This window comes from Mustela nigripes, chromosome 18, assembly GCF_022355385.1.
Source record: "Mustela nigripes isolate SB6536 chromosome 18, MUSNIG.SB6536, whole genome shotgun sequence".
Taxonomy (NCBI): Eukaryota; Metazoa; Chordata; class Mammalia; order Carnivora; family Mustelidae; genus Mustela; species Mustela nigripes.
In genome coordinates, this window is record NC_081574.1 from 38,347,784 (window position 1) to 38,375,496 (window position 27,713).

Consider the following 27,713-nt stretch of genomic DNA (forward strand, 5'->3'; position numbering starts at 1 on the left):
CCTAAGGCAGTGGCTTAAATGACTGAGCCACCCAGGTACCCCGAGATAGGACAGTTTGACAAAATTTGTCTGGGTGTGGTCTCCACTTCTACTGTGGGGTTTAGGACAATTCAGTTTCTTTTAGAGAATCTGTCTTTAGGCAGATAAAGGGAGCTCAGATAAAGCTTCTCCCTTCATAGGCTGTTTTTAAGTGCTTACGGCTCAGAAATAATCAGTATACCAAAGCAGTATATTTTGGAGTGACATGTCCTGAATACCGATATATTTTAGGGTGACATTTTCTGTTGCCCTTCATTACAATGTAAACTTCGTGACTACAGAGACTTTATTTTACACTCCTGTGAGCAAGCTACGTAATAGGTAGTAAACAGTTGTTAAATGTTTGCCCTTTCTGTATCATACACACATAGTATTTGTATAATTAGGATATTAATTAATTAGAGAGTGAGGGAGAGCATGAGAGAGAAGGTCAGAGGGAGAAGCAGACTCCCCATGGAGCTGGGACCCCGAGGCATGACTCAGTCCCACGACTCCAGCCAGCATCATGACCTGAGCAGAAGGCAGTCGCTTAACCAACTGAGCCATCCAGGCGCTCCCAGATCTTAATTTAGAAAGACAAAAGCCCTGTATTAAATTCTTTGGCCTAAGCTCACCATGCAAAAGAAAAATGTGCCCAAGAAACATAAAGGCCTTTAGGGTTAATATGGAGCCCTGGAAGCCAGTTTCCCAGACAGGGCTGAGGGGGAGGAGCTGGGTCTTCAGCTGTGGGTCACCTGCCCTTATCCAATGCGTCTAAGGCACTGTCCAAGAGAAGAGAGAACCATCTCCATAGCGAGGGGATCTAACAAAAACAATCCGTTCCAAAGTATCAACTACAAGCATTCGGAAAGGTCCACACACGGGATGACGCGCGGGAAATCTGGAGTCCTCAGGGACAGCGTCGTTCCCTCCAAAGAGGCCTGGTACCCATCTCAGCGCTCCAGGGCTGGGGCCCCGCCCGGGTCTCTCTAGTCTGCATCTCTATGGTAGGAAGGGAGGAAAAACCGGAAGTGGGCCGCCGCGGGGGTGTGGGAGGGAGCGAGGGGCGGGGCCGTGGGGCGGGGCTACCGCCGCTACCTCCGCTGCGGACCGAGGCGAGATGGCCGCCACGGAGGGGGTTGGGGAGGCTGCGCAGGGCAGCGAGTCCGGTCAGCCCGAGCCGCCACCGCCCCAGCCGCACCCTCCGCCGCCCCAGCAGCAGCAGGAAGAAGCTATGGCGGCTGAGCCCGGAGAAGCAGTGGCGTCCCCTATGGACGACGGGTTCCTGAGCCTGGACTCGCCCACCTATGTCCTGTACAGGTAAAGCCCACGGCAGGGCCGCCGCGCCCGAGGCCCTTCCTCCTGAAGGCGGGTGCTCCCCCCGGCCGGCGGTTCCGGGTCGGCTCCCCTGACCTCGGCGTGTGCGGCCGAAGTTTCCGCGGCTTCCTCGTCCGGCTGGCCGGGGTGGAGGGAGCGCGCTCGGCGGGGTCGAGGCCCGCTCGGCGCCCTCGCGCTCTTTCCGGGGTTGCTGGTTCCCGGGGCCAGCCTGTCGCCGAGATATGGAGGAGGCCAGACGCCAGACAGCGTAGAAACTGCAGCACACCGGACAGCGCTCTCCCTGAGGCTGTTCAGGTGTGATTCAGGAATTTAGGGAATCTCCCGCTCGCTTTCCTGCTCCCACGGCGCTAAGCTCGTTGATCGCAGAGTCCCGAAGGGTTTGGGGGCTCTTTAATAGCCGGGCAGGAAGTAAGAGTTAAATATAAATAAGGTCCAGATTTGCTCGCTTTAAAAACAAGGTGTAAGGGCTTCCCCTGGTTTGTTCTGTTAAAGGGGACGGAGCTAGTATAAGATCTTTAAGGGCTGGGACTTTTCCATTCAGCATTTTCTTTAAATATTTTAGCGCCTACCATCAGGCAGGCACCGGATTTAAGCTGTAAAACCGAAAAGGTATTTGTTAAACTCTGTAATCCGTCGTTACATCACCTCGTGTATTATAAAAGTGGTATATAGTAAACAGAGTTGGGTACTTTGTAACTTTCTTGCTTTTTCTCCCGACTTTCACTCCTAGAAGTTCTTATCTCCAGTTGGACTTGCAAAAACAGTTGAGAAATGCTTGTATCTTATTTTTCTTTTGTCTTATTTTTTCTTATGTAGTTCTAAGTAAACCCACTAGATAGCTTATTTGCCTTCCTTGATTTTATGAATGAGTGAAAGTCACCATCCAGATTTTGTTACTGGAGTTGTTTTACACATTTAATTTGGCTGTGGTAGCCCCATAATCCTCACACCTCCTCTCTGAATTGTAAAATACTCAGCTGCTTTAGTTGGCTAGGTCTGGTTTTTCAGTGACTATATGACAGCCTTACCTTTTTCATGCTACTGCCCCAGGCTCTAGGTCTCACACCTCAGGTAATTGTTTCCCTTGTATTTCTTCTGATACAGTGGACACAACTTAAGGATTGTCTGGATTCCACAGAATCGTTGCTGTCAATAGCTGATCTGTATAGAGAACTAAAAGATATTTATACTATATTTATAGTATAAATAAAAGAGTGGTTAAAACAAATTTAGTCATATTAGGCATTTTGCACAGAAATGTCTATAGGCACCTATTGGTGCCACTATGTTATTTTAGCAATGATAATGAGAAGAGTATTCATTGAATGCTTACTATATGCATTTATTTATTTATTTATTTAAAGTTTTTTTTCTTTTTTTTTTTTTTTTTCATGTATTTATTTGACAGACATCACTAGTAGGCAGAGAGACAGGCAAAAAGAGAGGAGGAAGCGGGCTCCCCACCAAGCAGAGAGCTGGATGCGGGGCTCGATCCCAGGACCCTGGGATCATGACCTGAGCCAAAGGAAGAGGCTTTAACCCATTGAGCCACCTAGGTGCCCCTATATGCTTTTATTATATGCTATATTTATAACATATGGCATAAATATTTAGGTGTATAGTAATATTGTGTTTCGTATATTGATTATATACTATATACTAATATATTCGTATATATATTAAATTTACTATGTATGTGCTTCTTATTATACACATTTAAATGCTTAACATATTATCTATTTAATCCTCAAAACAGCCTTCTAAGGTTGGTTAGTAATATCATCTCCATTTTATAAATGAAGAAACTGAGGCCCATAGAGATTAAGTAATTTTCTCAAGGTCACACAGGTGATAAGTGGTAGAGCCTACATTCTAACCCACACAGTTATTAGATTCAAGAGCCTGCTCTTGAAAGACCACCTGGACCACCTCTCAGTATAGTGAACTAATAATAGTGCTTACTTTGATTTTAAAATGTCAGTTCCTAGTAACTTGTTACTCAATTTTTTTTAAATGCTAACTCCAAAAAGTCTTACTAGACCAATTAATTAAATAAATTTCTAATTTAAAACTATTCTGTACTTACTGCAAAACAAGTTTCTCTACTTACATAAAAACTTTAAATGTGAGAACTATTGATTTATTAACTTATTTTAATGGGCAGATATTCAGTTTATTTTTATGATACTTTAAAAGTTTAAGATGGGGACGCCTGGGTGGCTCAGTTGGTTAAGCAGCTGCCTTCGGCTCAGGTCCTGATCCCAGCGTCCTGGGATCGAGTCCCACATCGGGCTCCTTGCTCCGCAGGGAGCCTGCTTCTCCCTCTGACTCTGCCTGCCACTCTGCCTATGCTCGCTCTTGCTCTCCCTCTCTCTCTGACAAATAAATAAATAAAATCTAAAAAAAAAATAAATAAATAAATAAAATTAAAGTTTAAGATGTAAGGCAAAATGGCAAAACTTGATCATGAAGAATCCAACCATGATTATATATATATATATATATTTTTTTTTTTTAAGATTTTATTTATTTATCAGAGAGAGAGACGGGGAGAGAGCAAGCACAGGCAGACAGAATGGCAGGCAGAGGGAGAAGCAGGCTCCCCGCCGAGCAAGGAGCCCGATGTGGGACTCGATCCCAGGATGCCGGGATCATGACCTGAGCCGAAGGCAGCCGCTTAACCAACTGAACCACCCAGGCGTCCCCCAACCATGATTATATTAAAATATTTATAAGTTACTGATTTAATAGAAGTGTAGTTGTTGGTAATTTTAAAAACATTGGAGTTCTTTTTCTTCTTATGTATTTGAATACAGTCACTGAAAAAATATATATATTTCAGGGACAGAGCAGAATGGGCTGATATAGATCCAGTACCGCAGAATGATGGCCCCAATCCAGTGGTCCAGATCATTTACAGTGAAAAATGTAAGTTTATTTTTTATTAGGAAAAGGTCTATAAGTTAAACTTAATAGCAGAGTTGAAATTGACAGTTATATGGTTAGGTAGATGACAGATTTTTGCCTAATAAAAATCTAAATGACTTAAGATAAGCTAATACTTGTTTTTTAATCATTCCTTTTCATGGTTAAAGCTTTTATTTTGTCCAAAGAATGGACATATTCTAAGTATAAGTAATGAATGCTACATTATAATATGTAATAGGTACTTGTGATTGTACTTTTCATTTATTGTTTAATCTGTACAAAAGATACAACATAAACGGGTTACTGGTTGATGTAGAATAAACTGGTTGCTGAAACTTGTGCATTTTGAAATATCTTTCAGCAATGAAATGTTAGGCTCAGTCAGAATACAATTACTGATATTAAAATGAGTGGATTATTTTCTTTGACAAAGTATCATTCTTTCATAATGAATGTGAATGAAAATGCTTTGTAAATTGAAGGTCATTGCAAATCTTCATTGTTCGTTGTTCTTCTAAGAAAGGGTACATGAGTAAAATGGAATGCTAGCTTTGCGTTTTTTGTGTGTGTATATATATTCTGATTTCTGTTGCTTGTGGTGGCCCCATAATCCTCAAACCTCCTCTATGGGGTGTGTTTGTGTGTGTGTGTGTGTGTGTGTGGTATGTACACATTTCAGTTAAAGCTTTGTTATCCAAGATATCCAAGATCATTCCTTTTTTTTTTTTTTTTTTTTTTTTAACAAAAAGAGTTTATTGTTTTGGTTATGAAGTAATGCCAAGAAATGTTTGAAAAGGAAGAATGATGACTTACTGAGTATAATGACTTACTGAGTATAAAAATGTCCTACTAAAAATAAATGTGAAACTGGTACAGAAATAAATAGATTAACAAATCTAAAAATAGATTAGTATAGATAGGAACGTAATATGTGATAAAAAGAACATCTTATACTTGTATGAAAAGATGGATTAATCAAATTGGTTTTGCAGCAGTTGGATATAAGCAAAATTATATCTTTATCTCCTGTCTTACATGAAAATAAATTACAGATGAATTGAAGTTCTGTTGTTTTTTTTTTAAGCTTTTATTTATTTGACAGAGAGAGAGAGACAGTGAGAAAGGGAATACAAACTGGGGGAGTGGGAGAAGGAGAAGCAGGCTTCCCGCCCAGTAGGGAGCCTATTGCAGGACTCCATCCCAGAACCCTGGGATCATGACCTGAGCCAAAGGCAGATGCTTAACTAACTGAGCCACCAAGGCACCCCTGAATTAAAGCTCTAAAACACAACTGTAAACATACAAGGAACAAGAGAATAATCTTTCTTTTGATGAAGAAGGTATAATTAAACAAGATTTAAAATTCAGAATTAAGGAAAAGATCAGAAGATATAAATGCATTAAAATGCAGAACTTTTACACTATGAAGAGATATGATATGGGAGAGATAATTCACTAGAAATAGAAATGTCTGGGTGCCTTGGTGGCTCAGTCGGTTGAGTGTCTGGCTTCAGCTTGGGACATGAGGTCCTGGGATCCAGCCCCACATCAGGCTTCCTGCTCAGCAGGGAGTCTGTTTCTCCCTCTGTCCCTCTCCACACTCAAGCTCTCTCTCTATCTCTCTGTCTCGCAAAAATAAATAAATCAATTAAGTAAATCTAAAAAAAAGGAAAGAAGGAAATATCTGAAGAGATATTTAACCTCACTAGTGATCAGAGAGATGAAACCCACTTTCAGATTCATTAGGTACCTATAACAAAGATGTTGGAGAAACTGATAAAATCACACATTTCTCTTGGGGTTAAATAATTTAATAAAAGCTTTTTTTTTTTTTTTTTTTTGCAGGGTGAAAAGATTAACATATAAAATTCTTAGCTATAGATTAGAAACCATAAGGAAAAGATAGAGAAATATAACCTATCAACCAAAAACCATAGATTGAATATATCAAAATTTAAAATTTGTACAACCGAAGACACCCATGAACAAGTTAAAAGGGAAGCAGTAATATGGGAAAAGATGCACCATATGAAATGGGATCGATGTTCAGAACTTTATCATTAGGAATGAAAGATATACAAATAAGATGGGAATGTTATTTCCCAACCATGCATTAAAGGGTAAAAATCAAAACTATTCTTATGATATCAGGTACTTGGGTATATGAACAGATCCATACATTTTAGATAGTAATTTTTATGTTTACCATTTTGGGGTTTGGTTTAATCTAGTAAAATTGGAAAATACTCTTATCATACAACCTTGAAATACTGCATCCATTGATACATTCTGGGTACACTCTGGCATATAATGTCAGAAGACATAGTAGGAGGTTAAGAACACACACTTTAGAGACAGACCAACTGGTTTAAATTCTAACTTTACCATTTTACTGGCGCTATAATCTTGGACAAATTATTTAACCTCTCTATACCTTTATTTCCCCCTATGTAAAATGAGGATAAAAATAGTAACTGTAGTTGACTCTTAAATAACATGAGGATTAGGGGTACTGACCTCCCTCCTTCCTGCTTAGTTGAAAATCCATGTGTAACTTTTTTTTTTTTTTTTTTTAATTTATTTTTTTGACAGAGAGAGACACAGCGAGAGAGGGAACAGAAGCAGGGGGAGTGGGAGAGGGAGAAGCAGGCTTCCTGCTGAGCAGGGAGCTCGATGCGGGGCTTGATCCCAGGACCCTGGAATCATGACCTGATCCGAAGGCAGACACTTAATGACTGAACCACCCAGGCACCCCCATGTGTAACTTTTGATTCCTCAAAAGTTTAATTACTAATTGCCTACTGTTGCTGGAAGTCTTACTATTTATAACATAGTCAGTTAACACATATTTTGTATGTTAAATGTTTTATACTCTGTATTCTTAAACTATGTGAGAGAAGAAGAAAATGTTACTAAGAAAATCATAAGGAAGGGCACCTGACTGGTTCAGTCAGTAGAGCATATGACTCTTTTTTTTATTATTATTTTTTAAATTAATTTATTTGTTAGAGAGAGAGCACACACAAGGAGGCAGAGTGGTAGGCAGAGGTGGAGAAAGAAGCAGGCTCCCTGCTCAGCAAGGACCCCCACCCCCAGTGAGGGACTTGATCCCAGGACTTTGGGATCATGACCTGAGTTGAAGGTAGTGGCTTAACCGACTGAGCCACCCAGGCGTCCAGAACATATGACTCTTGAACTAGGGGTCATGAGTTCAAGTCCCTTATGAGGGTAGAATTTAGTTTAAAAATCAGGGTACCTGGGTGCCTCAGTCGGTTAAGCATCTACCTTCAGCTCAGGTCATGATCCCAGGGTCCTGAGATCAAGCCCCACATCAGCCTCCCTCTCTCTGTCAAAGAAATAAAAATTTAAAAAAAAAAAAAAAAAAGCTCTTAAAATTTTCATAAGAAAAATATGGTACTATACTGTGTTAAAAAATCTGCATAGAGGTGGACCTGTACAGTTCAAACCCATGTAATTCAAGGGCCAGTACTTTTGAGAGAGAATAAATTATATATATAAAATAATAGAACAGTGTCTAGCTCAGAGTAAGGACTATATATGTTAACTCTTATAATTTGCAGTATTTTTTGAAAAAGCAAAATGTTGGAAGCCAAGTATATGTCTGTTTTGGAAGATGGATACAGTGTATCATTATCATACAGTTGAATACTAGGTAACCATTAAGAGGATCTAGATCTTTTATAGCATGGAGAGATCTCAGAAACAATGCTGAGTTTAAAAAGCCATATAAGTTTTAGAAACTTTGAGTATGACAGTATATCAAATGTGTAATTTTTAATTATAAGAATATTTTAATATTGAAAACTACAGAAAAAAATCTAATGAATATAAAATTCTATTTATATAACCCCAGATTAATTTATGAGCCTGTCAGCCTGACATATATAACTGTAAGGCTGAGTATTCTGTTCCCACTTGTAGAATTCTGGGAAAAAAATAGCATTCACATGTAAATTATGCTGTGTTCTTTATATGGAATAGTGGAAAAAGAGTGATGTAAATGTGTTTATGTTAGCATGGAAGAACATACCATTGAGGAGGAAAATGCCGAAAAGGAAAGCAGTATAAAAACTGTTACACCAGTGGGTGCCTGGGTGGCTCAGTGGGTTAAGCCGCTGCCTTCGGCTCGGGTCATGATCTCAGGGTCCTGGGATTGAGTCCCGCATCGGGCTCTCTGCTCGGTGGGGAGCCTGCTTCCCTCTCTCTCTCTGCCTGCCTCTCTGCCTACTTGTGATCTCTGTCTGTCAAATAAATAAATAAAATCTTAAAAAAAAAACAAAAAAAACTGTTACACCAGTTTCATTAAAAATGAACAATGGGTGCCTGGCTGGCTCAGTTAGCAGAGCATGCATCACTTGACCTCGGAATCGTGAGTGACCCATGTTGGGCATAAAGATTACTTAATAAAAAAGAAATAAAAAATTTTAAAAATAAACCACAAAACTATATATTTATGTAATATATATGTATATATACACTTAGAAAAATATCTGGTAATAACCATTGCCCTTGATAGAAATCTAGTGCATTGAGGAGTGGCATTGAGGTGAGGGAAGAAAGTTCATGTACTTTTGTATTGTTTATGATGTTTGTGTGGAATATATATTCTTTTTAATTAAAAATATTTTTTGAAGTAATACATGCTCATCTTAGAAAATTTTGAGGATGGGGGCATCTGGGTGGCTCAGTGGGTTAAGCCTTTGCCTTTCGCTCAGGTCATAATCTCAGGGTCGTGGGATTGAGCCCTGCATCGGGCTCTCTGTCCTGCAGGGAACCTGTTTCCTCCTCTCTCTGCCTGCCTCTCTGCCTGCTTGTGATCTCTGTCTGTCAAATGAGTAAATAAAATCTTTAAAAGAAAGAAAAGAAAATTTTGAGGATGTTAAAATTAAAAGAAGACTCTTATCATCAAGAAATAGCCACTGTTAAACTCAACAAAGTAGGTTTAGAGAGAACGTACCTCGGTATAATAAAGCCCATATATGAAAAATCCATAGCTAATATCACCCTTGTTGGGGAAAAACATCTTGAGAGCTTTTCTTCTACAGTTAAGAACATGCAGGGATGTCTGCTCTCACCACCATTATTTATCATGGTTCAGAAGCCCTAGCCACAGCAATCAGACAGGAAAAAGAAATAAAAAGCATCCAAATCAGCATGGAAAAAGTAAAATTTTCATTATTTGTAAATAATATATTATATATAGAAAACCCGAAACACCACCAAAAAAACTGCTGAAACTAGTAGGTTCAGTAGAGTTGCTGGATACAAAATCAATGTACGGAAATCTGTTGTATTCTTATACACCAGTGATGAAGCAGCAGAAAGAGAAACAAGGAATCAGTCCCATTTACAATTGTGCCAAAAACAATAAGATACCTAGGAATACCTCTAACCAAAGAGGTGAAAGACCTGTACTCTGGAAACTATAAATACTGATGAGGGGTGCCTGGGTGACTCAGTCAGTTAAGTGTGTAACTCTTGATTTCAGTTCTGGTTGTGATCTCAGGGTTGTGAGATTGAGCCTTGTGTTAGGCTCTCCACTGGGCATGAAGCCTCTCCCCCCACCCCCTACCCCCACTCTCTCAAAAACAACAACAACAACAAAACCCACTGATGAAAGAAGTTGATCATGACAAAGAAATGGAAAGACATTCCATGCTCATGAATTGGAAGAATATTGTTAAAATGTCTGTACTACCCAAGGCAATCTACACATTTAATGCATTCCTTGTCAGAATACCAACAGCATTTTTCACAGAGCTAAAACAATCCTAAAATTTGTATGAAGCCACAGAAGACCCCATATAGCCAAAGCAATCTTGAAAAAGAAAAACAAAGCTTGGAGGCATCACAATTCCAGACTTCAAGTTATATTACAAAGCTGTAGTAACCAAATAGTATGGTACTGGGGCACCTGGGTGGCTCAGTCAGTTAAGTGTCTGACTCTTGATTTCGGGCTCAGGTAATGATCTCAGCGTCGTGAGATGGAGCCCCTCATCAAGTTCCGGGCTGGATGTGGAGCCTGCTTAAAAATTCATTCCCTCTCTCTATACCCTCCCCACCCCTGGCAGACCATGCAGGCACATATTCTCTCCCTTTCCCTTTAACCTCCCCACCCTTGCTCTGGCATGCATGCACATACTCTAAAAAGAGGGAAAAGGAACAACAAACAACAAAAAAGATTGGTCAAAATAGTATAGTACTGGTACAAAAATAGACACATAGCAGTGGAATAAAATACAAAACCCCGAAATGAACCCGCAATTATATGGTCAGCTAATCTTCAACAAAGCAGGAAAGACTATGCAATGGGAAGAAGTCTCTTCAACAAAGGGTGTTGGAAAAAATGGATTACCTTCTTACACCCTTCACAAAAATAAATTCAAAGTGGATTAAAGACCTAAATGTGAGACCTGGAACCATAAAAATCCAGAATAGAACATAGGCAGTAACTTTGGCCATAGCAAGTTCTTTCTAGATACATCCCCAGAGACAAGGGAAACAAATGCAGAAATAAATTATTGGGTCTTCATCAAAATAAAAAGCTTCTGCACAGTGAAGGAAACAGTCAATAAAATTAAAAGGCAGCCAGCCTATGGAATGGGAGAAAATATTTGCAAATGACCTACCTAATAAAGGATTAGTACCCAAAATATATCAAGAACTTGGGGCACCTGGGTGGCTCAGTTAGTTAAGTGATTGCCTTCAGCTCAGGTCATAGTCCCAGAGTCCTGGGATAGAGCCCTGCGTCAGGCTCCCTGCCCCGTGGGAAGCCTGCTTCTCCCTCTCCTTTTCCCACTCCCCCTTCTTGTGTTCCCTCTCTTGCTGTGTCTCTCTGTCAAATAAATAAATAGAATCTTAAAACATATATATAAAGAACCAAGAAAACACATAATCCAATTAAAAAATGGACAGAAGACATGAATATACATTTTTCCAAAGAAGACAGATGACCAACAGACCAGATGCTCACCATCACTTATCAGGGAAATGCAAATTAAAACTGCCATGAGATAGGGCATGTGGGAGGCTCAGTCAGTTAAGTCAGGTCAGGATACCAGGGTCGGGATATGGAGTCCTGCATTGGGCTCCCTGCTCAGTGTAGAGTCTGCTTCTCCCTCTGCTCCCCCACCGCTGCTCCTGCTTGTGCACATAAAAACAAAAATCATAAAAACTACAATGAGATAGTACTTCACCTGTCAGAATGGCTGAAATCAGCAACACAAGAAATACCAAGTGTTGGCGAGGATGTAGAGAAAGGGGAGCCCTCTGGCACAATTGGTGGGAATGCAAACTGGTGCAGCCACTCTGGAAAACAGCAGAGAGCTTCCTCAAAAAAAAAAAAAAAAAAAAAAAAAAAAAAAAAAAAGTACTACCCTACGATCCAGCACTTGCACTAGTAGGTATTTATCCAGAGAATACAAAAATACTAATCAAAGGGATATGTGCACCCCGATGCTTATAGCAGCATTATCTATAATAGGCAAGTTATGGAAGCAGTTCAAGTGCTCATCCACTGATGAGTAGAAAGAAGATGAGGTATATATAAAATGGAATATTATTGAGCCATAAAAAGTAATGAAATTTGCCATTTGCAACAACTTGGAGCTAGCGAGTGTAATGCTAAGTGAAATAAGTCAGAAAAAGACAAACACCATATGATTTCACTCATGTGGAATTTAAGAAACAAAACAAATGAGCAAAGGGAAAAAAGAGACAAACCAAGAAGCTATTAACTATAGAGAACAAATTGATGGTTACCAGAGAGGAGGTGGGGGTGGTGAAATGGGTGATGGGGATTAAGAAGTGTGAGTGTGATGAGCCCCAGATGATGAATGAAAGTGATGACTCACTGTGTTGTACACCTGAAACTAATATTAAACTATATGTTAACAAATAAAAACTTTAGAAAAAGAATATATATATATTTTTAAAGATTTTATTTATTTGACAGAGAGCGAGAGAGGGAATGGAAGCAGGGGTGGGGGAGAGGGAGAAGCAGGCTTCCCGCTGAGCAAGGAGCCAATGTGGGGCTTGAGCCCAGGACCTTGGGATCATGATCCAAGCCTACGGCAGATGCCTAAAGACTGAGCCACCCAGGTGCTGTCCCAGAAAAAAGAATATTCTTGATGATGCAGTAAAAGTCACCAATTTTTAAAAAGAGAGAGTGAGGGGCGCCTGGGTGGCTCAGTGGGTTAAGCCTCTGCCTTTGGCTTAGGTCATGATCTCAGGGTCCTGGGATCAAGCCTCTCATTGGGTTCTGCTCATCAAGGAGCCTGCTTCCCCCTTTGTCTCTGTCTATTGGTGATCTCTCTATATATGAAATAAACAAATAAAATCTTTATTAAAAAAGAGAGTGAAATAACCACTGTTAATATTTGGTATATAGCCTTCCACTCGTCTGTGATGATGTTTCCATAAAGTTGGTTTTATGCTACCTATATGTGGATGTGTATATGGTTTATATGTGTAGATACGTATATATATAAACATACATACATTGTATATGTGTTCTAAGCATTTTGTTGTAACTTGAAAATTATTTGGGAGCTTGGTTCTTAATGACTGAATAATGTTTCATAGTTAATTTGCTACTTACGTTCTTCTTAATTTTATTCTGATATGATTTAAATTCAGATTTTAAAAGATAATGTTTAGAAGTAGGTAACCATTTTATGTCTCGGAATTGTAAAGAGCTGTAATTGTTCATGTTTTCTGCACTGTTTCAGAAAACAGTTAAAACTGAACTGTTTCTAAGGAAACAATATGTGTACATGTAAATACATATATATATGCTTTATATATGTAATTATGAAAATTTTAAATTTCCTATGTACATGTAATTTAATTTACATTTTAATTTCTAATGTACATGTAAATACATAAATATGCATTATATATGTAATTAAGAAAATTTTTAATACAAAGTCATTGGAAGCTTAAAGCAGTGATTTTTATATAGCAAAATTGGAAACAATCCACATTGCCAGTAGTAACAGAATGGTTAGGTAAATTAGGATATTTTGACATGGTTTCCATACATACCTATTAAAAGTTTTTAAACTCACTATTTGGAAAATTGTATACTCTAAGAAAAATAGCATGTCTACATACATTTTTAGTTGTGGAAAAAAGAAGTATTGAGGAATGTTTAGCACATGTCATTTTTCATAGTCTGCCTTGAGCCATAATCTGTTCTCTGCCTGAATCTTGTACTGTGTTATGAGGGCATTTCAGCTGCAGTATCTACTAGTTCATTGTGATTAGTGGCATGGTCTTTGATGTCAGACTAGATTTGGGTTTAACTTATTTTATTTCATTTTAAGCAATCTCTGTACCCAACAAGGGGCTCAAACTCAAAACCCCAACATCAGGAATCAAATGCTCTATTAACTAAGCCAACCATGCACCCCTAGATTTGAGTTTAACTTCTCTTTGCAAGGAACACTGACCCAGTGTGAACTTGTTGATCTCTCCCAGCCTTAGTTTGTCTTGTGGAAAATGGGAATACAACAGGTTACTATTTGCCACAGTCTAAGTTTCTTCAGTTAAGAGATTGGCAAAGATGAAAAATTTTAATATTGTCAGGATGTGGAAAAATAGGTTATTCAGACTTTCTTGGAGGGAATATATGTATATTGATCAGATCTTTAATTTGGCAAAACCTGTCAGCATCAACAGTGCACATCACCTTGATGCAGTAATTTTGTTTGTAGGAATTTATCCTGTAGATACGTTGAATTTGTACATGTGCACACAGTGATACTCAGGACGACATACAGTTTATATTCAGGATGGCAAAAGAATGAAACATTCATTTATAGGAGATGAGCTAGATAAAATTTGAGTACTATATAGTGAAATGCTCTGTAGCTATTGGAGAAATATGGCAAAACTTTGTAATGGAATGCAGTTGAAAATTATGTCTTGTCATCCCTGTTCCTCAGTATATTTGTAAATAAGCATATTTTTTTTAAAAAAGATTTTTATTTATTTATTTGAGAGAGAGACAGTAAGAGAGCATGAGAGGGGAGATCAGAGGGAGAAGCAGACTCCCTGTGAAGGTGGGAGCCCAATCTGGGACTCGACCCTAGAGCCCCAGGATCATGACCTGAGCTGAAGGCAGTTGCTTAACCAACTGAGCCACCCAGGCACCCAATAAGGATATATTTTTAACTACATGAATAGCATGCTGCTCTGCACCTTACTTTTTTCACTTAACAGTCTTAGCAGTTACTCCATATATGTGCATACCAGAGCAGCCTCAATACTAAGAACTGGGTAGTGTGTCATTGCATGGGTGTACCATAATGGACTTAGCTCATTCTTTATCATTTGTTTCCAATTTTCATTTCCTTTTTTTTAAGCCAGTTAAATTTATCAAGGGGCGGGGTGTATACCAACTTCAGTGACATTGATGTTAGTAAGTTCTGATTAACCCATTACCATCAAACCAACCTTTTAAATTTTATGTAACCAATCCAGTAAATTTCTTTGGATGTTTTGGGTACATATGGAAGTATATCTGTAAGAAAACTTCCTGCAGCTGTAATCATTGAGTTAATGAGTATGTAAGTTTTGCACTAACTTTAATAATGTGTGAGTGAAAAATGCAAGGCCCAGAACATAGAGTGTGATGTGATCTCTTTTTTTTTTTTATCTTTGTGCAGATTTTGTTTTTAAGTAATCTCTACATCCATCGTGAGGTTGAACGTACAACCCCAAGATCAAGAGTTGCATGCTCTACTGACTGAGTCAGCCAGGCCCCCCCGATGTTCTCTCATTTGTGTAAAAATATTAGAGGTTATGTTTAGAACATATATTTGGAAGGATAACAGTAGAATCAATTAACAGTGGTTGCTTCTTTGGAGAAGGACTGTGAATTTAGTTAGATGGAAATTTAGTGTAAACCTTTTGTAGGGTTTGAGTTTTCTACCATTGCGTACATTGCTTTTTCAGTTATAAAACTGATCAAAATACAATATGGGAAAACCAGGTAAGTGAATATATTTGAATATATGCACTCTTAATTTTACTTTAATGCATAACGTCTTTCAGAGATTTGGAGTCTGGCATGAGCCCCTGTACATAAATAAGCAAGAAGCACAGTTACCCATATATTGTGGCTGTGACACTAAAGCATTCTTAGGGTGGCATTCACACAGTCATTTGACTTTCCTTTGCTTATTGTTATAAGACATAAGGCATTACAGACATAACAGCATTTTGTATTATAGTGCTAAGTTTAAACAAGAAAGATAGTCCTAATACAGGTGTATGCTCTGTCCCCAGTTAGAGATGTTTATGATTATTTCCGGGCTGTTCTGCAGCGTGATGAAAGAAGTGAACGAGCTTTTAAACTCACCAGAGATGCTATTGAGTTAAATGCAGCCAATTATACAGTTTGGTAAGTACTACTTACCATTAATATTCCCTGTTTTAAATGTCTAATATTTTAGCTCAGATGGCTCTTTTTCTTAACTAAACTTTGTCATCATAATAATAATTCACACTGCGAGTTTAAAAGTCAGAGACTGAATGAAAAATGCCATCCTCTGTCCCATTCCTTATCACTACCAGGGTCCCCTCCCCAGAGGTAAGAACTCTTAACTACTTTTTCCCAAGATAACCTATATATTCTAAATATGCTAACCTACATTTTATAGTATTTCAGAGTACATTCCTTTTAACAGATTGCCTTTTTTTTTTGTTTAGTTTCGTTTTCTTTGTGCCAGTAAGTAATTTGTCTCCCAGGCTCTCTGATATGTGTAAAATGTGTCGTTACTGCTGAACACAACAGGTAATCCTTCAGCTTCTTTTTTCCTTCTTCACCAGTGTGGGCACTGCATATCTAGTCTCCAACTCTTTCATGCGTTTGATCCCCTGTCTCCTTACCTGACCTCTTTCTCTTTCTTGATTTACTCTCTCATTTTATCGACCACATCCTTCAGTAGAAGAGAACTCGTAAAAGGTTGGGTGGGAAATCATTTGTGAGATTTGGTATATTGAAAAGCATTGTTAGTCTCTTCTCAACTTTATTAGTAGAGTTCTATATTAGAAATCATTTTGCTTCAGAAATTTAAAACTGCCTTCCCATTTCCTTTAGCTGCTATTGAGAACATTCCTGTTATTTTGTTCAAATCTTTAGTAAGTCCAAGGAACTTTTTTATGTCCTTGATAATTCCTTTTCTCTTTCCCCGTTTTTTTCTCTTTCTGGAATGCTTTTTTTTTTTAAAGTCATATGTGGTACCTTTTTAATTGCTTCTTCTTATTTTCATTTCTTTGTTCTTTCATTTATGTTTGAGATATTTCTTCAGCTTTATCTTCTGATTTCTATTTGCACTGAATAATTTCTACTTTCCAAAGCTCTTTTCTGTTTTCTGAATATTTTTAAAATAGCATCTTGTCTTTTATTTCATAGGTGTGTGATGTATTTTCATTTCTCTTTGTGTTTGTTTGGTCTCTTTCTTTCATGTAAATATTTTTTTCAAATCCTTGATTCTCCTTTCAAACTTAAGATAGAGCAGGAAAATTCCAGATTTGAAGCTCTGTATGTGGCAGGACTTGTCAACGGGCAGGCTTCATTGTGAGGTTAGTGAGTGGAGATGTGGCTATTTTGTGTGAAATCTTCGCGTCAGCAATTCTAGATCTTTTTAAAAATTTTTTTTTTTTTAATTTATTTGACAGATTACAAGTAGGCAGAGAGGCAGGCAGAGAGAGAGAAGGAAGCAGGCTCCCCGTTGAGCAGAGAGCCCGATGTGGGGCTTGATCCCAGGACCCTGGGACCATGACCCGAGCCGAAGGCAGAGGCTTTTTAACCCACTGAGCCACCCAGGCGCCCCAACAATTCTAGATCTTTTCTTGTGGTTAGTTTGTTGCTCCAAAGAAGGGTCACCTGATTATTGCCCGAGGAGTATGTGTTTGGCTGCCACAATTCTTGGGGTCAGACAGGGAAAGATTGGTTGTGGTGGGGATTCTCAGCAGTTTAGTATATCAGTGTTTTTAATTTCCCAGTTTCTGGTCCTTTTCCTCACCTTGTATTCCTCTTGTGTCTGGTATTCCTTTCTACTTCAGATTTTTCCAGAGAATAAAGCCACTTGTGTCTTGCCATGTTTTTATAAAGAACCACAGTTATCTTCCTGTCCTTTACTTTCATACAGAACACTTCACTTCTGACATTTCTGGTCACGACACGGCTGTGGGTTTTTCCCCTACCAAGCAGTTCTCTCTGATACTAGCTGGGTGTTCTACAATTGAACTCAGTTCTGACACTGTGTGCCTGACATTGTCTAACTACCTGACATTGAGTTAACATCAGATCCCACTGGTTAAGGGCTCAGTCCTACAAGACTGCTCCCTATATCAGATGCTAATTGCAAATCCATTTGTCACCTAGCCTCTAACCTATAGCTCAGAGGTTCCCAGGACCCCTTCCTCAAGTTCTGCAAATTTGCTAGAGTGGCTCACAGAACTCAGGAAAACTGTTACTTACGTTTACCAGTCTATTAAAGGATGTGATAAAAGGATAAAAATGAACAGCCGGATAAAGAAATATATAGGGCAAGGTCTGGGAGGGTCCCAAGCTCGGGATCTTTTGCCCTCATTAGAGGGTATGTCCTCTCCCAGAATATGGATAGGTTTACCCACCTAGAAACTGCAAACCCCTAGTACTGGGATGCTATGGAGGATCCCTTATGTAGGCATGATCAATTATTAACTCTGTTTCTAGCCTCTCTCTTCTGCCTAGACAACTGGAGGTGGAACTGATAATTCCAAGCTTCTGATCAAGGTTTGGTCTTTCTGGTGACAAGGAGCCACTTAAGGAACCCAGCTAGAGTTGCCTCAATAGAATGCTTCTAGTGCTTTTTTTTTTTTTTTTTTTTAAGATTTTATTTATACATTTGAAAGAAAGAGGAAGCACATGAGTGAGGTGAGGGGCAGAAGGAGAGAGAGAGGCAGACTCCGCGCTGAGCAGAGAGCCCGATATGGGGCTCGATCCCAGGACCCTGAGATCATGACCTGAGCTGAAGGCAGATGCTTAATCCACTGAGCCACCCAGGCACCCACTTCTAGTGTTCTAATCTCTTAGGAATTTCTAAGTGTTCCAGGAGTTGTGTGCCAGGAACCAGGGGCAGAGACCTATATATATTTTTTCTGTTATCTCACAACAGGCCAGTGATGCTATCACCTCTCTGCTTAAGGTTGGCTATTAAGGACTCTTTCTAGATTTTATACTGTTTTTAACCCCATGCTTGATTCCCAATATCGAGGATACCTGACACCTCATTTCTGAACTTTTCTTCCTCTGTTGACAGGTTTTTAGCACTTTGTTTTTCAAAGTCAGTTAAAACTTGTCCGTCACCTTACCATATTCCATAATGTTGTTGACCTCTTCCAATTGCTGTGATACCCCTTGTCCCTGATTCTCTTTGTTCTTGTGCATTTATACTGTTTTTCATTCCCTTACTATCATTTTTGTGGATTTTTATTAGCATGTCAGGATAAATTTATTCATTTAATCTCCCGTTTCATTGGAATTTTTAGTATAATATTCCATCATTTTATATCTCTAATAGGTTCTTTCTTATCTTTTAAGAAATTCCTGACCATGCATAACACAAAGTAACTTAGAATGCATTTTGAAATTTCCTAAGTTTAATTGTTTTTTTAAAAGGCAGTATACTGGATAACATTACTCAGGTAAACCAAACTGCTTCTTAATGGCCATGCTTTATGAAGCCTAATTTTCCTTAAACTTACAAAATAGAGAAATACTGTTATCTGTCATATTTAGCATTTCATTTTAAAAGATACTTTTAAAGCAGCTGTTTGTCTTTTATTATATACTGAGTTGGAAATTTTGAAGTAAAAATAGACCACAACTAATAATGATATTTCCAAAGATTTTATTTATTTATTTATTTATTTATTTATTTGACAGAGATCACAAGTAGGCAGAGAGGCAGGCAGAGAGAGAGGAGGAAGCAGGCTCCCCACCAAGCAGAGAGCCCAATGCGAGAGAAAAGTTTTTTTTCTTTTTTAAAGATTTTATTTATTTATTTGACAGAGAGAGACACAGCAAGAGAGGGAACAGAAGCAGGGGAAGTGGGAGTGGGAGAGGGAGAAAGCGCAGGCTTCCCACTGAACAGGGAGCCTGATACAGGGCTAGATCCCAGGACCCTGGGATCATGACCTGAGCCTAAGGCAGATGCTTAATGACTGAGCCACCCAAGGGCCCCGAGAAAAGAGTTTTTTTAATGATTTAATTCTACCTATAAAGAAATTAAGAGAAACTTGTTTCATATATGAGTAGCATATTTGTGGTGGTTCTAAAAGCAAATATTTGATAATGTTTATAATGGAATTCATTTATTATATGAATGATCTATCTAAACAAACAAGCTGTACCATATAAGGAAATATTATAAGGAAAGAGATGTCTTTGATTCACCTGTAATAGAACACGCATAACCAGAGTGTTACCTGAAAATAATCATTAGTTGGTTGTCTTTTTCTTCTCTCTCAGTGTTTATTGCCTTTTACTATTTTTACTTCAAAAGGCTTGATTCTTCTAGTCACCAGATAATTGTATGATTTGGACAACCAAACAGTTACGTTGCTGTTATTGGTTATATAAAATGCCTACCCAAAAAAGTGTGTCTAACTGTGTTGTTTTACCTTTATCTAACATAATACTGTGGTTAGGCAGTTTGTGTAGAGTAATGAGACAATGCTTGATGTTTGCTATAGGCATTTTCGGAGAGTTCTCTTAAAGTCACTTCAAAAGGATCTACATGAGGAAATGAACTACATCACTGCAATAATTGAGGAACAGCCCAAAAACTATCAAGTTTGGTAAGATGAAAGTAGGAAGGAACTGTGTCATTATGTCAATATTACGTACCCACTGGGTGATGAGATTATGGGGAATTGTTTCTTTTTAATTTTAGTACTTTACATTGGAGCTAAAATGTTATCTGTCTCATAGGGTTGTTAGGAGGATTAAATGAGAATTTTTTTAAGGGAAGGGGGCAGAGAGAGGGAGAGAAAGAGAATCTTAAGCAGTCTCCACACCCAGCAAGAAGCCCCTCGATTTCACAACCCCAGGGTCGAAACCAAGAGTTGGATGTTTAACCAGCTGAGCTACTAGGTGCTCCTAAATAAGATAATTTTGTGTTTAGTGCTTAAAGTGGTGCCTATCTTCGAGTTAACACTCACATATGTGTACTGCTATTATAATTTTAAAATTTGACATTAGCATATAATACTGCTAGAAAATTTTTGAATAAAGAATCTGAAAAAATGTTTTCTGTCCAGTGTGTTATACAATGACTTTCTGGTATTTGATTTTCCATTCATTTGTTTTTTCAGAATTTTTTTATTGATGCGGGGGTACAAAGATGAACCACACAGTCTAACGGGAAAGTACATAATAAAGCCAATTACCTTACAGTGCAGTGTGAAAACCACAATAGTATAGAGTATTTTACAGAGTATCTTTGCTCTAGAAACTAAGCCCTAAGTTAGCATAGACAAAACTATAGGGATTATTATGGGTGAGGGGAACAGAAAATAGTTGAGAAAAAAAGGAGGCATTGTGGAGCAGGAGGACAGAGAATGGAAAAGAAATGGAGTTTGAACAGTATTCAGCATATAGTGGGCAGCTCTTGAATGGAAGCTGCTGAGGTTGCTATTATTTTGGAGATGGAGGAGGAGGTACTGGTAGTGGTCATGGTGTGGGTCAACTTGACATACTGAACAACCTAATTTTTAAGTTTTTCCTAAATTACAGAATTTACTAGGAACCTAGAAAAAGAAATTATTACTAGTGTTCACTAACTTGGGAGATTTTTGAAATAAATTTGGAAGCCTTTCCCTCTAGGATCTTCCTCTTGGTAGTATCTTGCCTTCTTAATATTCTGTAAGGTGAATTTTAAATATTCTGTAAGATGCATGTAGAATGTTCATTCATTCAGCATCAAATCTTTCCGCTTTTCCCATCTTTCCTACTCACTTATAGTATATTGAATATTAATGAATTTTTTTTTAAAAAAAGCTTTTTTGAGATATAACTCACATATTATACCATTTACTTATTTATTTATTTATTTATTTATAAAGTGAGTTCTGCACCCAGTGTGGAGCTTGAACTCATGACCCCAACATCAAGAGTCACCCCTACAATTTACTTATTTTTTAAAATTTAAATTCAGTTAGCCAACATCATTAGTCCATTTACCCATTTAATGTATGTAGTTCAGTGGTTTTAGTATATTTACCAATATGTACAACCCTCACTATAATGACTTTCAGAACATTTTCACTAATAGATTTTTATAAATATTTCAGCTTAAAAATTATAAAAAAGAACCCAACAGAAAACTTTTAGAGGCATTTTCCTAGTACAGAAACAACTCTCGACAAATTTACAATTTGTCATAGCTATTTACCAGAGGAGAAGCAGACTTAATTCTGCCCACGAATTGGTGGAATGAGCAGTTGCTTGTATGTGATGCTGTGGACTTAAAAATTGAAAGCCTATTTATAACCAGAGGAGCTTCTATACTTGATTAAATAGTATCACATTTCCTATAGTCTGATTGTGCCATCTGGGAATGTTTCCAAATTCTTTGACAGGATTTTGTGGTTGTCAGAGATTACTTCCAGATTTAGCTTGAAATAAACCTTCTTTAAACCCTAAGTATCTGATTTCATTTTACACACAAATCACTTTTATGTTTCTCAACTCTTACTTAGTCTTCTAGAAGACTAGTAAGACTTTTCTTTCCTGTTACCTTTTCTTTCCAGTATAATCTGGAGAATTAGAGGTGAAATTCTGTTTTTTGAGTGTCCCTCCACATCGCATAATACAACACATGCAGTTGATTCTTGAGTTCTTGGATACATTAACACAAAACTTTGTTCTTCTAACTGCTTTAGGCACCATAGGCGAGTTTTAGTGGAATGGCTAAAAGATCCATCTCAGGAGCTTGAGTTTATTGCTGATATTCTTAATCAGGATGCAAAGAATTATCATGCCTGGCAACATCGACAGTGGGTTATTCAGGTATTGCTTTTCTTGTTAAAATGTTTTTTAGATTGTTTTAACTGAATTAAATAATTAAAATTACTCTTAGATTGTTAGTATACTCCTGAATTAAAACACACATATAGACCATTACACACAAAATGTAATGACTGAGAATTATTAAGATGTTTAATTAAAACCTGATATTCTTCATGCTGATTAGTCTTATACTCTCTCAAGATACGTTGGTAAGTACCTTCATATTAAGGAAGAAATAATAGTAATTTTTGTATTTTTTAGATTGAATTTGCATCACATTTTATATTTTGCTAGCAAATTGAATAGAAAAGGTAGTTGTAATTTTCTAATACACCTTTGTTATTTTAATTAACAAAGGCATGGTACCTACTGGGGTTTTTACATACATAAACTTTGGAATACCATTTTACAGTAATAAATAGTATTTTATTTCTGCCCACTTGTTAGAATTTTATGCTAAACCCTGAATAGAAGCGTACAGTTACAACTCCCACTCTAGACATTTATTTATTCCAGCGAACAATTCTAATGTTGTTTATTGTGAATTTTTTCCAGTGATTGCTATTTTGTGCACTATTCATTATACCAAGATCAATTCTGAAAAAAATTTTTTTACTTAAAAATTTAAACTTTTCTAAATTTGATTAAAGGGTTGCATTTTCTAAAGATTGGTATTTTTATTTTTTATATGAAATTCTATCCTTTTGCCATTATCAAATAAGAAATATATAACTCCATTAGCTTTTTCATAATCCCCAACTTTTGCAGCATTTGTAAGTTTTGACCTTTTTATTCCTTTTTTAAATTGTCTTTATTGGTTTTCTCCTCCCCCTAATATTTTTTTAATAAAAGTTTTATAATGTAAAAATTTACATTACAGCTAAATACAGCTGTTTATTTGTCCACGTGTTTTACTTATTTTTTAATTTAAGATTTTATTTGTTTGTCTAAATATAGCTGTGTATATTTGTACACATGTTTAACTTATTTTTTAATTTATTTAAGATTTTATTTGTCAGAGGAAGAGACAGAACACAAGTAGGGGGAGTGGCAGGCAGAGGGAGATACTAAATACAGCTGTGTATATTTGTCCATGTGTTTTACTTATTTTTAAATTTATTTAAGATTTTATTTGTTTGTCAGAGGAAGAGACAGAACACAAGTAGGGGGAGTGGCAGGCAGAGGGAGAAATGGGTTCTCTGCTTAGCAGAGAGCCAGTCTGGGACTTGATCAGGACCCTGGCATCATGACCTGAGCCAAAGGCAGTTGCTTAACCTGCTGAGCCATCCAGGCGTCCCTCTCCACATGTATTTTAATGTGATTTTATCATATATGTGCGTTTTAATACTTTCTTTTACTTAATATTATATATTTGTATCAAATCCATCAAATTAATATACTATAATCATCTTGAGTTTAGTTTCTTCCCTCTAAATTTTCATCTTAATGCATAAGCATTCAGTTACCTATACCTTTTTTTTAAAAAAGATTTATTTATTTATTTATTTGACAGAGAGATCACAAGTAGACAGAGAGGCAGGCAGAGAGAAAGAGAGAGAGAGAAACAAGCTCCCTGCTGAGCAGAGAGCCCGATGCGGGGCTCGATCCCAGGACCCCGAGATCATGACCTGAGCCGAAGGCAGCGGCTTAACCCACTGAGCCACCCAGGCGCCCTACCTATACCTTTTTGCCTATTATTTAATACCTTAGAGAATACTTCTTGGATCTGTTTAAATAGTATAAACATGCCTCTTAGTGTATAAATTATTCTCAAGAAGATAGTAACAAATCACAGGGCACTTTGCTCTCTCTTCCTAATTTTTTTCATTCTTTGTGACCATTCCCTTGTCTTTGATGACTTTTCTTTCCCCCTTCCATTTCCTTGACCTGCAACTATCATTTTCCTCCAAATATGTGATGAGTCCCACATCTTCTACCTAGCTTTACTGAAATTTTACTTATTTATTTTAAGATTTTGTTTATTTGACAGTGAGAGAGCACAAGCAGGGGGAGCAGGAGAGGGAGAGGGAGAAGCAGGCTCCCCACTGAGCAGGCAACCTGATGCGGAGCTCGATCCCAGGGTTCTGGGATCAGGACCTGATCCAAAGGCAGACACCTAACCAACTGAGCCAGCCAGGCATCCCTGTTTTTATTTTTTATTAATAATGGGACATTGCTTAGGGGTGCCTGGCTAGTTCAGTCCGTGGAGCATGTGACTCTTGATCTTGGGGTTGTTCTAAAAACAAAAAAAAAGAGACATTTCTAATTGGATATTTTTTATTTTCTCTTAGGAATTTAAACTTTGGGATAATGAGCTGCAGTATGTAGACCAACTTCTTAAAGAGGATGTGAGAAATAATTCTGTCTGGAACCAAAGATACTTCGTAATTTCTAACACCACTGGCTATAATGATCGTGCTATATTGGAGAGAGAAGTCCAGTTAGTAATCTTCTTTACTTGTTCATTTGTTAAAAGAGTATTTGTGTGCCTCTCATATATGTCTCAGGCATTGGGAATCCAGTGACCATTCTTTGTGACCATTCAAGATCAAGACTGCCCCTGATCCTGCCCCCGTTGAACTAATAGGACAGAATACTTAGATGAAATCTAGAAGGACGAATTTATAGCTATATAGATAGCTCTACATTGTAGTGTCATAAGTTTCTTAAAATATTGTTGCTACCACAGATTGAGAAGAAATCCTCTGATTTCATAGTGTCTAAGAAGCTTTATTTTAAAACTATCTCATTAAATTCTGGTGCCCTTTAGATAATAGTCCCCAGAAGCCGTGTTACTCTACTGAGCAGGATGGAGTAGGATGTCTTTGTTGTAAGAGGCTCTCCTGTACCTTGTAGGATGTTGAGCAGTATTCCTACGCTTTACAACCTATATATCAGTAGTAACCCCCTCCCCCAAGTTGTAACAAACAAAAATGTCCCCAGACATTGCCAAATGTCACCTGTGGGGTAAAACCATCCCTAGTTGAAAACTATTGCTTTAGGGTACAAAAAGAAGTTCTAAGCACTAGAATTTTTTGAATTGGAATGAATATTAATATCCATAAACATTAATAGCCACCTCTTTTCTGACTATTTTGTCTTGGTGTCTGTTTTAAATTTGAACATATTTTTTGTTTTTATAGCCTGATGAGAACATACTCATAATTTTAATTTAAAAGTTGTTTTAGGGGCACCTGGCTGGCTCAGTCAGTAGAGCATGTGACTCTTGATCTGAGTTATAAGCCCTATGTGGGGCCTAGAGCTTACTTTAAAAAAATTAAAAATAAAAAACAGAAAGTTGTTTTAACAGCTCCTGGGAAGAGCTGATGTTTATGACTATCTGTCTTCATTTCCTTTTTCTTACTTCTGTTTGGGCCAGCTAGCTGTTAGGGCAGCTAGCGTTTCTTTTCTCTTTTCTGTATTGGGTTCTGGTGATTTAAATTAAAAAGAAAAGAGGTATGTCAATGCTCCAGGCTTCTTTCTGAAGCAGCCACGTAGCCCCTCAAGCACATCTCATTCTTTCATTTTATTGCTCGACTCTTCAAAGCTGCACTAATATGGTAGTCACTAGCCACATATGGCTACTTAAGTTCAGTTTAATGAAAATCACATAAATCCATTCCTCAGTTGTATGAATCACTTCTCAGGGGTTCAGTACCCACATGTGGCTAATGACTACTAATTGGGCAGAACCGATAAAAAACATCTTCATCATCATAGCAAGTTCGGTTGAATAGTATTGATCTGAGGGGTAGCAGTGAAACTTACTGAAATAATTTTATTACTCTTAAACCTCAATACTGGGGCTTGAGTAGAGAAAATTACTCATCATCCAGACTCATCGTCCAGCCCTTTATATATTACTTTTTTTTTTAGAGTTGGTATTCTTTTGTGAAGATTAGGACAAAAGACAATAAAATGTCATCCTTTAGAGAGTTCAGTAGCTTTTTTGTGTAAAGGTAGAACGCCTCAGGTTATTCTTCCTTGAATTAACCCAGTTAATAATTATGGACTTCAGATACTACATATTCCTTATTTACTATAACATGCTTCATAGGTAAGTGTAATAAGATACTTAAAAGTTGAGCATGAAGAGTGAAAAATGGAAACTTCTCCTAGTCTTCAAAGGCACATTGCTGGTTTTCTGTTAACAAATAGAAATAGTTAGTCAAGAATCTTAAGAGTTTTCCAGGGATACCTGGCTGGCTCAGTTGGTTGATCATGTGACTCTTGATCTCAGGATTGTGAGTTTGAACCCTATATTGAGTAGAGAGATTACTTAAAAACAAACATCTTTTAAAAAATCATTTAAAAAGAAAATCTGAGAGTTTTTCATATTTAAGGCTTATACCATTAAGAGAGGTAAAAGAAATATTTAAAATGCTAAGAGTAGCTTTAGTTATCTAGAATTTAGTTTGTTAACTAAATTTTTTGAGAGAGATTTATTGAGAGAGATCACAAGCAGGCAGAGAGACAGGCAGAGAGAGGAGGAAGCAGGCTCCCTGCTGAGCAGAGAGCCCAATGCGGGGCTCGATCCCAGGACTCTGAGTTCATGACCTGAGCCGAAGGCAGCAGCTTAACCCGCTGAACCACCCAGGCGCACTCTAAAGAATATAGATTTATCTGATTACTTTTTTCCCTTTTATTATAAAAGTAATGCAGTCTGGTTGTAGGAGGAAACTTCTGAGTTATGTAAAGTAAAACATCAAAATCTCTTAGTCTCTCTCTTCCTATACCCCCCTTTTTTAAATTTATTTTTTTAATTTATTTATTAGGGGGAGAGAGAGAGAGTACACATGAGCAGGGGCTGAGGAAGAGGGAGAAGGAGAAGCAGGCTCCCCGCTGAGCAAGGAGCCCTATGTGGGGCTTGATCCCAGGACTCTGGGGTCATGATCTGAGCCAAAGGCAGCTACTTAACTGACTGAGCCATCTGGACGTCCCCTTATACCCCATTCTTAAGAGTGAGCTACAATTAGTGTGGATTCTTCAAGCCTTATTAAGTGTATTTGCAAACATGTACACACAGCAATGTACGCAATGGTATTATACACATTGTTTTTTCACTTAATATATCATGGCCATATTTTCATGACTACTACTAGTACTGTTAATAATAGTCACCATTTGGGGGCACCTGGGTGGCTCAGTTAAACCACTGCCTTCAGCTCAGGTCATGATCTCGGGGTCTTGCGATTAACTCCCACATCGGACTTCCTGCTCAGGGGAAGCCTGCTTCTCCCTCTTTGATTCCCCTGCTTGTGTGTTCACTTTCTCTTTCTGTTAAGTAAATAAAACCTTTAGGGGCACCTTGGTGGCTCAGTGGGTTGAGCCGCTGCCTTTG

The 27,713-nt window shown here is 37.9% G+C and overlaps 1 protein-coding gene across 2 annotated transcripts in view; it reads left to right on the forward strand.

Annotated features, from left to right (window-relative positions):
• Window positions 1-1,078: 1,078 nt before the first annotated feature.
• FNTA (farnesyltransferase, CAAX box, alpha) overlaps window positions 1,079-27,713 on the forward strand; it is a 31,602-nt gene continuing 4,967 nt past the window's right edge. Inside the window, exons 1-6 of one of the 2 annotated variants that reach the window (XM_059384148.1) lie at window positions 1,079-1,338; window positions 4,199-4,284; window positions 15,598-15,712; window positions 20,056-20,160; window positions 22,246-22,372; window positions 24,664-24,812. In XM_059384148.1, the coding sequence (XP_059240131.1) occupies window positions 1,139-1,338; window positions 4,199-4,284; window positions 15,598-15,712; window positions 20,056-20,160; window positions 22,246-22,372; window positions 24,664-24,812 (782 nt within the window). In that variant the 5' untranslated portion in view covers window positions 1,079-1,138. Of the gene's footprint in view, window positions 1,339-1,465; window positions 1,651-4,198; window positions 4,285-15,597; window positions 15,713-20,055; window positions 20,161-22,245; window positions 22,373-24,663; window positions 24,813-27,713 lie in introns of those variants that run through there. The other variant, XM_059384149.1, reaches the window with a different exon arrangement.